Source organism: Ambystoma mexicanum, chromosome 1q, assembly GCF_040938575.1.
Source record: "Ambystoma mexicanum isolate Mex_15411 chromosome 1q, UKY_AmexF1_1, whole genome shotgun sequence".
In the NCBI taxonomy this organism is placed as follows: domain Eukaryota; kingdom Metazoa; phylum Chordata; class Amphibia; order Caudata; family Ambystomatidae; genus Ambystoma; species Ambystoma mexicanum.
Genome location: NC_090922.1, coordinates 764,604,436 through 764,619,812, shown reverse-complemented (window position 1 = coordinate 764,619,812; position 15,377 = coordinate 764,604,436). Strand labels below are relative to the sequence as shown.

General features: G+C 44.9%; 1 protein-coding gene across 3 annotated transcripts in view; it reads right to left on the bottom strand.

Moving 5' to 3' along the window:
• Positions 1-12,918, bottom strand: part of UAP1 (UDP-N-acetylglucosamine pyrophosphorylase 1) — a 117,582-nt gene extending 104,664 nt beyond the window's left edge. The window contains exons 1-2 of one of the 3 annotated variants that reach the window (XM_069641349.1): positions 12,732-12,918; positions 4,135-4,451 (exon numbers count right to left, since the gene is read on the bottom strand). In XM_069641349.1, the coding sequence (XP_069497450.1) occupies positions 4,135-4,414 (280 nt within the window). In that variant the 5' untranslated portion in view covers positions 4,415-4,451; positions 12,732-12,918. Of the gene's footprint in view, positions 1-4,134; positions 4,452-12,543 lie in introns of all 3 variants that reach the window. The other 2 variants (XM_069641351.1, XM_069641350.1) reach the window with 2 other exon arrangements.
• Between the last annotated feature and the right edge of the window lie 2,459 nt (positions 12,919-15,377).

Here is a 15,377-nt window from a genome sequence, read left to right as displayed (position 1 = left end):
AATTATTATTTGCATCTATGTCCAGCTCTGTGTTTTGTGCTGCTCATTTTATCCTGATGAAGTCAATGGGATTTCAAAAGCGGATGCATCTTACCTTCACAGCATTACATTTTCAGTTAGTAAAAATTTGTAAAAAATAAAAAAAATTAAAACTTGCCTTTCATTTGATTCAAAAACGAAGATGTTCTCTGAGGGAAGAGCGAAAAATAGAAAATGTGGTAGAGGAACGAAAGTAAAGCGGCAGATAAGTCTTGAGTTTAAGAGCAAAAGAATGAAAATGAGACTGCACGTGGAACGACTGAAAACGACAGGTGAATATACATAGGTAGAAATCAAAGAGGAAAGATAAGGAGGGGCAAGGCCATGGATACACAGGCAAAGAATATACAGAATGCAAAACAAAAGACAGGCAGGGAAAGGGTGCCAATATAGAGAAATGTACAATGTGGGAACGGCGCAGCAGAAGCACACAATGACAATGAATGGAAGAATTAAAAATAGAGAGAAGAGCGCCAGACGTAAGGCCAGCATAAAGGCACAATAATCAAGTGGCGGGAACACCATAGGCAGAATTAGAGGTCTGGCAGCTAAAAAAGTGTTAATTGGAAGAGTGGAGTTTGTGGCGGGACTCCCTCTCTCCTGCGCACCCTTTATTTGGTTGTTAGTTGAGTTAGACCTGCAGCCAGAGTCATAGTTTGTCAAGGAACCAACTCCGAGGTTCCTACTGTCTAGAAAGATTGTGGGGGGAGTGACAAACTTTTGGACTGGAAAGGCGCTGGTTGGGTTTGATAGTCCAGTATTTGTTTGTAGGTAGTTTGCACAAGAAAATAGATGGTCCAGGTTGTTGGTGTGTTAAACATGAGATTTATAGGTTTATTCCTTGTTATAATCAGCACCAATGAAAGACATCATTGGATGTAAATGTAATATTCATAACATGATGATATGTTACACAGCCGACGCGCGTTTCAACCTAAGTCTTTTTCAAGGCCAATTGGGTTTGGTGGTTGAGTTTTCAGGTGGAATGGGCTGGTCCTCCCAAGTGTGGGTGCCAGAGGGCTGAATAGCCGTACTTGGCCGGGTTCGGCAATGCTGTTGTGTGGAGTCGTGGAGTGTTAATTCTATGAATATTGTAAAACTAATAGAGAAGAGGTCCGAGAAAGATGAAAGGTGGTGTGAAGAAAAGAAAGAGAAAAATCAAAGCCAACACAGACCTGTCGACTATAAGCAGGAGTCGACAGGGAGAGACAGGATAGAAGGAAATGAATGAAGGAGGGGAATAGGTAAAGGAGCAGGAAAAAAAAATCTCAGTTTTCAAAGAGTTACAAAGAAGGAGAAAGCATCCGAGCCTTAATAGCTGAAAGACTATTAGAAACAGAGGAATTAAGTTAATTAGAGAAGGAAGGAAACAGAAATAGGTTTTGAGAGGCATCAGCATAGAAGTGACAATAGTAGTCAAACAACTAAATAATAGAAGAGGAATGGTACATAATGAAACGAGCAAAGGGTTTAGGGAGGAAGCTTGTGGAACTCTGTAGTGCAGAAGAAGTGTGTTGGAAATCGTCCCAACTCAAGAAACTAAATATGTGCGGCTGGAGAGATAAGGACGAAAACCAGGACAAAGCAACACCAGAAAAAATACCAAGCAACGAGAGAGAACATAAACAGGGTGATCCGCCGTCACCATGTCAAAAGCATGTTGTTATATCATGGAGAAATTAAAAGAGGAGATTTCTTAGCATGATAAGGGTTAAGGAAGTTACTGGCATGTAAAAAGCTGTTTCAGTGGAATGTGCAGAACTGAACCAAGATTAAAAGGGGGTGAGAAGAGAATTAGAATCCCAAATTGGGCATAGCTGAAAGTAAACAGCTCTTTCCAGAAGTTTGAAAGAAAGGGAAGAAGAGAGATACTACTAGGAAGACCTGGGTCAAGAGAAGGCTTCCTAAGAATAGGCAAGATTGGTTAATGTCTCTGTCGACAACGTGGCCTTGCCAGGCCTGCATTCCAGCCATACTCTTGCTTTGCCCAGTGGAGTTTAAAGTGAAAAGTCTTATTTTCTCTAAGAGAATGAATTGCCAGTCTGGGCTACGTTTTTTCCATCATTACTTCTGCAACAACCACTGCATTGCACCTCCTAAGCATAATAATTAAGCATAATAATTAAGTTAGAAAAATTTGTATTTTGTGCAAAGTTAAAGCTTTGGTTATGCAGCTGTAAATATCTAAAGATACTCCAAGCATGCCACATTATTCGCCACACGTTTCACTGTTCTGAGGTCTCGATACACGATTTCTTCGACTAACTATACTTAAAACTTCTGCCTCTTTCAGTTTAGTGAGAACTGGCAAGTGATAGTGAAGACAAACGGAAGCTATACTGGCATTTACTGTAGGCGATCGTCAATAACAACACGTCAACATCTCAAGAATGAAGACCAACTTAGATCTCCACTATATGCTGCAACCTGTATTCCAGCGTTTACTGGACGCCTGTCAGAATGTGAAACTCTTTTCTCTAGATCTCAGTTGGTTTTGCAAAAACGGCAATCAATGGGTTGGATTACAACCAGACGAAAGAATTAGAATTCGTCCAAGCGAGTGGTGCAAAGATCTCAAGGGAGTCCGGTAAAGGAAGATTTGGGAACAGGCTAAGAGAACAGGATTGAAAGGGCTAGTCAACCAGCCACGGTAGAGGGGCAGCATGGAGAGAGAGAATTGGCAAGTAAGCAGATCAGGAGAGAGAGTATGGGCAGACTGCTCGATCACACAGTCAAATAACCACCCCTAAGGGCCACAAGGAGAGAGGCAAGTTGCCAGCTAATGACCCAAACACCGAGTGCCATGTAATCAGCCGTGAAGGGCAGCATTAGCGATGCGCAGGTAGCCCATCATTTTTGCATGGAACGAGGCACTTGGGCAGCCCGCGACCCAGTGCATGAAAGGAGGCATGTTTACAACATGGAGGCTAACTGCAACAAAAATGTCAGCTACCCGTGAAGTACATATGGAGAGGGACACGAGGACAGTCAAGAAGGCCCACCTGCACATCCATTCAACTGCCCCAGAGAACTGTATGGAGATAAGTGGCCCTCACGAGAGGCCCACATTGACATTGTTCAAACAGCCTGTTGTTGCCAACAGGTAACCCATTTGCACTCTTCACTGACAAGAGTCCCTTTACAGTTTTACAAAAATGTTGTCCATTCCATATATCCATCAAATAACTTCAGAAAACTTTCAAAAACAGCTTCTGAAGTTTTTGAAAATGTTACAAATATCCATCATCAAATAACTTTGTGTCATCTAAAACTCATATCGAAAAGGCAAAATTGTAGTAAAACTGTAAAGGGACTATGTACGTGAAGAGTGCGAATAGGTTACCTGTTGGCAACATCAGTCTGTTTTGAACAATAATTGTATTGAGTCTACATAGGCCTGGGGGCTATACCCATATGCACCAGAAGTTTTAACTATGAGACATTCGAAATTACACACACGCATTGAGTAAAGTAGAAAACTGAACACGTTTGTAGAAATACAGTAGGTTGTACCCCTCTCTCATTACTCCTTGTACAAAGGCCTGCATTGACAGCCATGCGAGTAGCCCAGGAGGACTGCATAGAGAGACACGTAGGCAACCATAGAGGTCTGCTTGGAAAGAGGAACTGGGCAGCCCAGGAAGCCCACGAAAAGCAAAGTGGCCAGCCTCAGCAGGCAGCAATGTACTCTCGTTTTTCTTATAGACACAGGACTGAAGGCTGCATAAGCAGTGTCTGTTGACAATTGTGGGATGAAGGAATACAAATTATATATATATATATATATATATATATATATATATATATATATATATATATATATATATATATATATATATATATATATATATGATGAAATAGACATAAGAACAACAAAAGCTGCGATTACTGGGGGTTCAAAAGGTAGCAGTCAGCCATAGATCTTTAGATCACGTAAACAGATATGAATAATTTGAACAAGTTCCGACAGGGAGGGCAATTCCTGGGAGTCAATGTGGTCACAGTAAGCAAGGACCATGCAATTAGCAAAACAGGATACCCTAGACCAGGTTCATAAAATCACATATGTCCTTTCTTGTGCACAAAGAAACATACCTTCCCTTTCCCACTCTTGAAGCCAGTCGCCGTCTCTGGTGGCACTGCCCAACACGTTCTTGGGTACGGCCTCCATCCGTGCATCCACTTTCTCCTGGTTGGCAGAGAGTCCAAAACCTTTCATAGCCCTCTGGAAGAACACATTCAGCTCTGCAAAGTCCATACCCTGGAGCTCGTCCACAAGTTCCAGTTGCTGATCGCTGGGGAGCTCTTCCCAGTACTGAAGCAGGTGGCCCTGGCCGGCTTCTATTAGCCTTTGGTGCAGCTTGCTTACGTCCATGTTGGCCGCCACTATGGACCAGGATTTCACGCAGTGTCTAAAGCAGAAAACAGAACAGCGTAGGTGAGCATTTAAAGGTTTCCAGTGCAGTGGGCTGTCAATACCATGTGAATCTGCGGTCACTGTAAGAATGAGCGAGTCACAGAACGCCTCTAACCCTAAGTCACGGTTTCCAACACGAGGTGTGTTGGGAGTAGGAGGAAGTCACATCTATTCAATATATTTTCAGCAGTCGAAACACTCGATTGTTTGAGACAGATTGCCAATGTGCAGGCATACTTATAAAACCCCACCCCTATTAACTAACGGGGCACAGTAGGGACTTAATGAGCACAGAAGCACAACTCACACCTCTCATGCTCCAAGCAGCTGTGTCTGAGCAGAGCTAAACACATCAGCAGGTCATGCTTGGGGGGCTCTACAGGCATGCCAAGTGCTCTTAATGGGGCACAAATCTCAGATATGCCTTACGAAAAACAGATTTCAAACTCTTGTTTTGTAATCAGGGGTTGTGACCTCTTACAGTTGCCATCTTTCAAAAAAAGATATTGATTAAGGAAGGCTCCCCCCCCCCCCCAATTTAAAATGGGTAGTTGGAAGCTGTACCTAGCCTGAAGGATCCAGGATCCTTTTGCACCTGTGTGGTCAGTCTTGCAGTGCATGGCAGGTCTTTGGGCATCAGGGCACTATTATTCCTATGTAAGTAAATCCCACCAAACAACACAAATAGTTAAGGCTGCGCTAAAAGGGGGAAGACGCGCGAGGGTGTGGTACGCTTTAATAGAAAGCAAGGCAAATTATGGGATTGGGGAGACAATGCATTTAAATGAGGTAAAGATGCCAAGCTGCAAGTTATAAGTCAGACACAAAAGGTCACTCGCCACATCAATCCTGCAAATACACAGCACACCATTTACTTACTCGGCAGGAGTCAATTATCACTGGCCAATGGCGAGTGCAAATTCCACCCCCACCCCACACTTGTGATAATGGCTCGGAAAGACATTTCTGTGAAATTAGCTTAAATAGAAACGTAACATTCATGTGCAGCTGTGCCTGTGAAGGGGACATCACACTTCCGAGCAGAATACACATATCGGGAAGAGGAATCTCCAAAAGAAGGTATGCAAACAGTGAAGAGTGATTTAGCACCTGTGTGTGGCCAGGAAGAGTTTTGTTAGCTTCACAACTTCCTCTCCAGGAGGTACTTTCGCCCGCCGGGCCCCTTCTTGAGATACAAAAACACCTCATTCTGTAAAGGAGCCTTAGGACACATCCAGTATTTAAAAGCAGAATGGGTCTATGTATATGCCAAAACCCAATAGTGTGCATCGAATATGCAAGGTAGATTGTGGCACTGGCCGCACGGCACGAGACGCTGGGGCAGCGCCAAGCTTCACATAGCAGGCCTCCCTTTGCTGTTGCGCCCACCCGGGGGCTCAGAGCTAGAACATGTCACATTTCTCACCTCGGAGAAAACAGGCTTTGAAGTGAAGGTAAAGGCAGAGGACAAAAGCCTGCAATGGGGATATCAGTAGACCTTTCCCCCCACCCCTCTATGTTGCAGCAAAAGGCTTGACTGCAGGCTCAGCTTTTGTAAGGCCCATTCTTTCAATAATTACCATCAACTTTAAAAAAGTGTATTTGTGTGCATACGGGATTGTATGTATACACGCATGTATGAATGTATGCGTGTATGCATGCGGGGGAGTGTGTGTATGTTTGTATGCTATGAGGTGTCTGTAAGTGCACACATGAATGAATGCAGTGTGAATGGTATACACTGCGCGTGTAATTGAGCGCACAGTCTAAATACTATGGGTGCTCCTGTGAATGACAGTTCAGCTGTGTGGATGCATGTGTCTGAATCTCTGTGTATATCTGTATGCACGATGGGACCATGGGAGGGGCATTGGAGCATGAACATTTTTTGACAAGAGCATGGCATGTTTTACTGCCGTTTTTGGGCAAAGGAAAGCCAACTTGAGTTTTTTGTGATGGTGGGGTTGGGGGAAATACTACAGTGGGGCAGGCCAGGCTGGGTCTTACTGTGGCATGGAATGTTGTACTCGCATGAAGGGCAAAGCCAACATGAGTGTTCTTACATGGGGAGGGCATGTTTCCTTATTTTGACTTGGCTTTTTATTGTACTGGAGTAAAGGTCAAAGGCAACATACATATTCTTACATGGGGGAAATTAACATGATGAGTGCAACATAAGTGTTCTTATATGGCGGGGATTTGTGTAATGATAATATGTTTTTTATATAGCGCTTTCGCAAAAGCTCTGTATGGAGAACATATTTACATAAAATCACCCAACCAAAGTTAGCACTTATTTAAATAACCTTAACTGATTGCATTTGTTGACAGCGATCAAACCTGCAAGTATCACTGTGCTGGTACAACTTGGTGAGCAGGGAAAACACAGTACAGTACAGAGCAAGAGAGAGATAACAAGGTGCAAAAGCAGCATAATAGTAAAAGGTCCGTAGTGGAGGGTAGAGATCAGGGAGATCACTTTGAAGTATGAAAGGCTGAGTTGACCTTGCCAGGATTTGAACCTGCAAATCATACTCTGATTACAACAGCATGCGCTAGGCCCGCTGAGCCATCTTAACAGCTAGCCAGCAAGAGCATGTTTTCTTACTGGTGTTAAGACCAAAGGCAACATAAGTACTCTTACATTGGGGTGGGGCATTCGTGCAGCCTGCAGGCAATGTTTTTTTTACTGTGGCATGACATTTTTTACTGCCGTTAGGGAGAAAATACAACATGATGAGAGTTCTTATATGACGAGTGGGGGACTCGTGTAGCCAGCCACACAATATGTTTTCTTACTGTGGAATGGCTTTTTTTCCACTGACATCAAGGCAAAGCCAACAGGGGTATTTTCTTACATGGAGATACTGGCATGTATTGGCAGAGCCAGCATAAACATGCTTGGTTATAGTATTCTTACTGGAATTATGGACAAATCAAGTCTCAGTATTTTCCTATGTGAGAATAGTGGCATATAGAAGTGCACCAGAATGGACATGTGCAAGCACAATCGATAATGAACATGCTTTTTGTACACTTGCCGAGTACTGGCATATAGTGGGCAAAGGAATTATGAAAATGTGTTTGAAAGTGCTCCTGTGCATTGTTGGTAGCTTGGCATCCAACAGACTATGTCTTACCCCGCAAAACAGTTTGTAAACTGTGTGGCGTTTTACCCAATTTATTGCAGAAAGTGTACTGAAAAATGCACTATTTTAACCCATTATTTAAAAACGTTTCTCAAGGGAACAATCCCTCCGCCCCCTTGATTGGTTCACCCTCCCTCTCCTCTGTCACTCCTGTCCATTTGGCTGGGGGATGAAGTGCCCTTCCTTCTGTGGGCTCTTCTTAGTGTGGGCCCTACTACATTAGCTCCATGCCCCACTTGCTACAGAATCCTGGCTATGCCTCTGAGTTCAGTGAAAGATGTATCTAATGTGCCAAAAGAGGTATAATATCTACTTAGCCTCCTGGGCTTGGGGAGGGGGCAAATCGGTAGTGCAATAGGTTTAATGTCCTGTCTCAATAACAGTTTTCAAAACTGCCATCCAGTCCCCCCCAAAATGTTGAGGCTGGCTCTGCACCTGTCCGGAAGTAGCTCCTTTATAGAACGCGAGGCCCGATTCCCAGGTGCTGTATTGAACTCCTGCTCATCAAATCTTGATTTCGATGCATGAACGGCCAAACACAGTATTCATGTGAAACTAGGAGAAAGGGGGCAAAAACGAAGGGAAACAAAGCTAATGCCCATGGAAACACAGTAGCAGTGATATTCTAGTGCAGAATGGGACCTTCAGTGACATTAGGGGCCCTTGCCATTCACTAACAAGGTGGGTATAGCTTTTTTTTATTTTAACAGGCTCCAAAACATCAAGGAACAAATGAAGTTCATTGTCTGATGTACAAGCAATTTGGAAGAGAGGCACTCAAAAGACCTCTTTTCAGGCTATCAGGCTAAACATTTCTGATGGCGGTTGGAAAATCTCCCTCCTCTATAGAAACGCAGCGGCTGCATTCATGCTCTGGGTGGGGCAAGACGTCTCACTGGAAGTGTCGCCGGAGCCACCCATCTTTTCCGATGTGAAGGATGGTCAACGACAACGTCACTGGGTGTTGCCTTTAATGAAAAAAGAAGAGCGCACTGCATTTTTTGTAGGAACATTTTTAGCTTAGGGGTGATTGCAGATAAAGAAAGGGGGGTGGAGCACACGTCCGTATATGGTAAATTTGGTTACCATCTGAGCAAAACTTTGCCTGGAGGGATTCAATATGGGGCGTGCCTTTGTGTCAGAGCAGAGCCATTGTAAGGCGCTTATTTGGATGTTCATGGATGCTCTTAAAAATCCATCAGCAGTTCACACACTGATCGGGGAGGGTGTAAACTTGTCTGGTCTCATTTTCATTCTCGCAACAACCCTCCATGTATTTCATAGACTTCAGTGGCCTCACACTCCCAGCAAACAGTCATAAACCTGGAAAAGATGTTGCTTCCATGGACTTAAATGGCACCGGGTTCTAAATCACTTGACTCCGCCCTCCTTAAGACATCCAATAGGTCGAGAGGCATGCCATTGAATGCGGTCATAGTGGGAGTTTAATAACCACTGTGTACCGATGACAAAGTTGCCCCCGTGTTGGACAAGGTCACTTTTTATCCCAGCAAGTGCCCGTGATGTTCTTTATCAGTGCGGGCAGAGGAAAGGAGTATAAAAGACACCCCATATTTGTATCTCCTCGCCATCTGAAGGGGGGTGGGTGAAGAGCTGGAGCCCAAAGGCAATAAGGGCACATATCCCTGGTGCTGGCTGAATCTCCATTTACGAGAACAGGCGACAGCCTAGCTGTCCATAGGCTCCGATATGAGTTGATTTAAATTGATCTAGTCAACAAGATCGCATCCCTGTACAAAACGAATAACTCCCAACAAAAGAATGCTAAATCCCCACTAGGAGAACGATGCGTTCACGTGTTCAGTTAGGTGCTGCTGCGCTGTTTCTCACGAGAAAAGGACGAGTTCACCGCAATCATGGAATTAAAACGTTACCATACATAAGTCAGATACAGATCCATTCGCGTAGCGGGGTGAGATTATGAGCAAACGCACGCATTCCAGTGCAAACAAAATGCACATTCACCTGTGCGATAGCAGACCAAATGGTAATGGCAGGTCTTTCCCATCTACGGAACGGAAAAGGCATCACTGCACAGGGTGATGGGTGCACAAACTCTTATAACAACCCCTAGTCTGTGCCTCACGCCTGTGTACTCATGTTCCCTGTAACCTATTGTACACCTCATATGCTTTGTCATGCACCACTATAACGTATTCACCTGACGTTGTTATATCTTTAATATTCTCTGTATGTACCACCGTAACTAAGTAGCCTACTTACCTCTGTAACAGCACCACAATGCCTGTGGGCTGTGTGTGCGCTATACGATAAAGAGGGGACCTTAATAGTTGGGCAGGGAGATGATATGAAGAAAAGAGAACAAGGTACACGCAATTTATTTCTCATCGTTGTAGGAGCAGAAACGGATGACATTTGAGAGCAGGAGATAATGGAAACTGTACCGAAGGGCCAGATTACAGAAAAGTTGCACTGGTGCAAGTGCAAAATTGCACGGTATTAACACTAGAACAAAGTCTGCCCTATTTAAAAAATGCACAGGGGCACATTATAAAACTACAGCACAATGACAAGTGAAGTTTGGCATGGTATAAACACCACAGCAAAAATTGCCCCAATGCAAAAAAGGTAAATTTCAATGCATTTTTACGCCTGGGCAAAGTTTGCCCTAGTCCTAATACAGAATGTTATGTTCCCTGGTGCTTAGGTTGTCCATGATTTTGTCAAATCAGAAATGTCAGAGGGAGAAAAAAAAAAAAAGTCATTTGAACGAAAATTACTTGTTTTTCTCTCCTCTGGACATTTCTCGTAACCCGCAGCACTCCATCCCCCTTACTTACCATTTGGCAGCACGCAGACTCCTCCATCCCTCTGTGACGGCACTTCCCTTCACTTATGTTCATGGGAACCGGAGACGCAGGGTCCTTTTTTTTTGGCTGAGTGTGGGACATCCCCGCACCTCCGATGCCATTGTAACAAACAAGCCATGAATACAAGGAGGTCAACCCATGCTATCAGAAGCCCTGACAAAATTGGTTCTGCAACCCCAATGGGTTCAATGCTGCCAGATGGTAAAGCGCACATCTCACACTGGTGTGGCTTCAGTGCTGCCGGAGAGTCTAGGTTTGCAAGCTGGGGCAGAGGTGGCAGGGTGTGTTAGAGTGCATCCTGCAGACTATGTAAGATTCAATACGTGAGGGCCAGAGATGTTATACCATTGTGGTGCTGTAAACGTGCCACAACTAGCTGTCTGCACGAGGGATTCCATGCACAGATAAGTTACTGTACTTATCAAGGAGCCTGACATAAGGGGTTCACAGGTGCCATTCGGGAAACACACGACCCATGCTCTGAGGTGCACTGGGAACTATGGTGTATGCATCTCTATCCACCAAGAAGAAGGCATTCCATGCTCCCCAGCAGCTTCTGGCACCAGGAATGCTGTTTTCCCAGCTGGCTAGCACAAAACCCCTAACTTCCCTGGTTCCCTGCTGCTATGCCCTGATGCAAGGCGTTCCATGCTCCCAACTTATAAGTCTCAGGTACAAGATGCTACATGCATCCAGCTGGTACAAGTGTCTTTATACTGCCATGCCATGGGCCTAAGGGACAAGGCCCACGGCATGGCAGTGGGGACTGTGAACAAGAAGTTCCTTTCTCCCAGCTACCATGCTTCAGGGACTCAGAGGTGGTCTTGATGAGCCCTATTCTCTGAACTATCATGAATGAGACCAAAGGATCCAATGCCCCAAAACGTTATGCCCACGGCATAGGTCGCTCCATCGCTTCCAGGAACAGCACACTAATCAAACCAGTTGGGAGGTATTCAGTCCATCCCTGTAGCTTAGAAGAACCTGTTTAGCTTGATACAAACAGCTCCCAGGACCTTGCTTTCAATCTCCACAGCTACTCCTGCCAGACAAATATACTCAATGACATGAACTCTGTTTTAGGGTATGTGTATACAGAAGCTTTAGGGTTAATCTAGGAGATGTCCAAAGCGTAATGTGCTTCAGTATACAACAAACACTATTGAAGTTTGCATCACATATGGAAGTTAGAGCTGCCACACTATGTACTAGCTCACAGTTTTCCAGAGGTAAATCCTTACTCATTGAGTAATATCCAATACCCAGGAGCTACGTTTAACTCCTGCTCATCAAATTCTGATTTCGATCCAAATGAGGGTACAAGAGTATAAGCTCTCAGGTGCCATTCCCATGGCACAAGGGATTCCTTACCTCAGCTATCCCACTTGCAGTGCAATGTCTTTTGAAAGGATCATACAGCGATCCATGGGGGGCCACAGGATCAGGGATGACCATGGCTCCAGACGTACTAGTAGAAATCTGGCAGTTGAGAGAGCGTGCATTCAAACATCCCTTTCATCCACAAGCACTGGATACCACCGAGGAGACTGCTTGCCCCGTGCAGAGTATAACACCACCGAGGAGACTGCTTGCCCCGTGCAGAGTATAACATCAATCACTGCATACGCGAGGTACTGGTTCTTGCCATCTCGCCGCATCCCCTAGCAACCCTGGGCCAAACACCTCCAGTCAAAAGTTTGAGTAATGCAATCCACACGTCCACGAGGAGGGTTATTTATTTATTTATTTTTTTGCTCCTCGTTCCTGTCCCAAGGATTTGGTCTCTAAAGTTAGTAAAGTCAGATGTCGGTGGGGCATGACTATCTTTAAGTCAATGGTGATAAAGCTTTAAAGGGTGGGCACTCTTACGCCCCCCCCTTTCTCGCGGGTGTGTACCCATTGAAGTCTATGGGGGTTGCGGCGTTTGTTGAGCGATGTCATGGGAGTACATGTAGACTAGAGTAACACTCTGCAAATGAGAGGGAGTCAAAAGGTGCATTCCTACCCCACATTATAATACTCATTTCTCCTCAGCACCGCATATACTTGCCACTTGTAATAGTGCCTGTCCCTTGGATCTACCCACCGGCTTCTGTTACTCGCTATAATCCCCGTTTCTTAACCTCTGGTACTGATGCCTCCTCCGGGTTGCTGCTGCCTAGTTTATCATGATGGTCCGGGATCCCTAATACCCCCGAATGCTCTCTTCGGTGCAACGCACAGGCTGGCCGCTGGCGCTGCCTCTGTAGCCCTGTGCTCAGCCTGCGCGCTTACCTGAGTGGGTATATCGCTGACGACCCGACGCTCAGCTCCCAGCCTCCACCAGTAATCGGCAGTGCCACGGCATCGAGTACTGTTGGCGAGGGGCGGAACCGGCTGACGTGGCGCTTACGGACTGACGTCAGCCGATGCCCTGTGGGCTCGTTTCGTCCGCCCTGCCTCTGCACGCGGCTGTGGCGCACTTTCTTCTCACTGGAAGCGCCGAGGAAAGGAAGGAGCTGTTCGTCGTCATCGTCGTGAGGAGCGTCCCGCCCTTACCGCAAGCAATGAGGTGCTCAGTGTAGCCGACACGGTCACTCCTCGCGAGACGAATTCCAACCTTTCAAAATCTGCATGGCCCTTCGGGCGTGTTCTCAGAGTGGAATGCTGCCCCAACTTGAAATTCTCGTTAAGAAACACAGAAGTGATTCTGTAGGTCACGACAAATCAATTGGACACGTTTTACATTTTTCGAATTCAGTGCCTCAGTAACGCATAGCTCTCAACCATTTGTGTCACAAAGGCGGGTGAAAACACCCGATTTTATTTTTGGCGGGTGAGAGGCCCTTTGAAATGAATGGGCATGCAGGAGGCTTGGCGGGTGAGTCAGCTGTTTAGAAGGCGGGTGACACCCGCCAAAAGCGTGTGAATTGAGAGCTATGGTAACGTACGGTGGAGACTCCCCATCATTACCCAGCCGCACCCACGCTAAACCTTTTTACAAATATATATTGTAGGCGATTTTAAGTCAACTGCATACATGCCAATACCTGGGAGGGAGATTTCGTCAGAGAAATCGGGAGAAATTAATTTCCCCATAGGAATGCATTAGAGCTGGAAATATGTTGGCTGGGAGAATGTGAAAAAAGGGAAGGTTGGTTGGGATGTAGGACACTTTTCTGCACTGAGTAATGTGTTCAGAGAACATTCTGCACTCAAATCATCCAGTAGCCTGAAAGATTCAGACAAAACATGAGGTGGCCCGATAAAGATATAATTGCTGCAACATCTTAGTTTTAACATTTTTTTTTCACAAAGAAATACATTGCCATTTATTCAACATGAAGAGTGTCATGATCACAGCGTGTGTGTGAGAAGAGTATTTTTGCAATAAAAAATACGGTATTAGAACATGTGACCTTTTATTTGGCAAACCCATCGTTGCAACCTCAATCGCCTTGTCTCTGGCTCATAACATTTTCACATATTCTTCCATGGTTAGAATCCGGTTAATTTTAGGTATAGCATATATCTCTCCAGATATTCATTGGGTGGGAGTGGTGTCCTCTACTTTAAAAAAAAGTTTTAGTGTTCCTATACTTTTATTTGAAAAAGAAACCATTCCGGAATGGTTTATTTAGTTTTAAAGTAAAATTAGGATGAATTTGAAACTTTATTCAGTGCACTGCACTGAACATTCCCTTAAACAGCAGGTGTGTTTGTATGAGGGGTTTGAATGTGCGTGGAAGGGGGTGTGTGGTTTGTAGAGCGGGGGCAGGCCAGCAGGGAACATAGTTCTGCAACTTCTTTTTGTACACCCTGGCCATTGCACACATTATGAGGCAGGCTGAAGATGTGCAGGGGTCAATTTCAATATGATTGTTGGGGGGCCCCTCTTGTTTAGAGCAGAAACAGGTCTGCGTCACCCGTGGGGTGCAAACCTAATGGAGACAAAGAAATGCAGCCAGGGTTCAATAGGCAGGGATAATCACACACATTGAGGAGCTACATATTCTTCTTTGTCAGCAGGTGACTGATGAGGAGGAACCAGTGTTAAAAGGAAACACAGTGATAACACTTCTATATACCCTGAGAGAAGTGCCAGATGGAAGGGCTCCAACAATCGTAACTTCTAAGGCAAGCACTGCAAAGCACACATTTAAGGCCTTAGAATGAAAATAACATAGAAAGGAACATATTGCTGTTATAAGACTGCTAACTGGCAACATGGTGGCAGTTGCTGGCAGCTCCCCGGAGGCTTGTGGCCTCTTTCAACTGAAAACATTTAAAGGGCCTGATCCCCTCCCTGCTACCCACCACCCAAGGCCCAACTCTACACAAAGCTCTCTCAAATAATTTGTGTAATATTTGCAACTAGTGTATTCAGTCCTTCATCATTGAAGAGGGGACCTTGGGGTGGCTCGTCGGTGGGAAAAGGGGTTAGGGTATGGGCCCTAAGTCTACTAAATTGATATGTAATGTATACATTTGGCAACCGTGTGTGAATATTGGCCTCCAAAAAGCAATACGATTTGACATATCTTAGAAAAAGATATGTTAAATCAACTGCACATTTTGGAAATATAATATTCCATAAAGTGATGCTTTATTTCAGTCGTTGTTGCTATTTATTCATCGTCAGGGGGTATTATTATTATTATGAGGGTATATATTGAGCACAGACCTAGCTTTTGGAAGAAACGGGGAATTTACATTCATAGGGGGAAGGACCTGGTGAGGGAAGCAGAGAAAAAGGGAGTGGGCAGCTAGCAACAGCGGAGGGCAGGCAACTTGGCAGCAAGGGTTCTACAAGCAACTAGGCATGGAAACAGTGTGGAGCAGATCACCCAGTCTCCGGTAGGGGAAGTGAACAATGTTTGGACGTGGGTTTTAGGGAGGAGCCATTCCTTGATGAGGAGGGTAATGTGCTCCTTCCTGAAC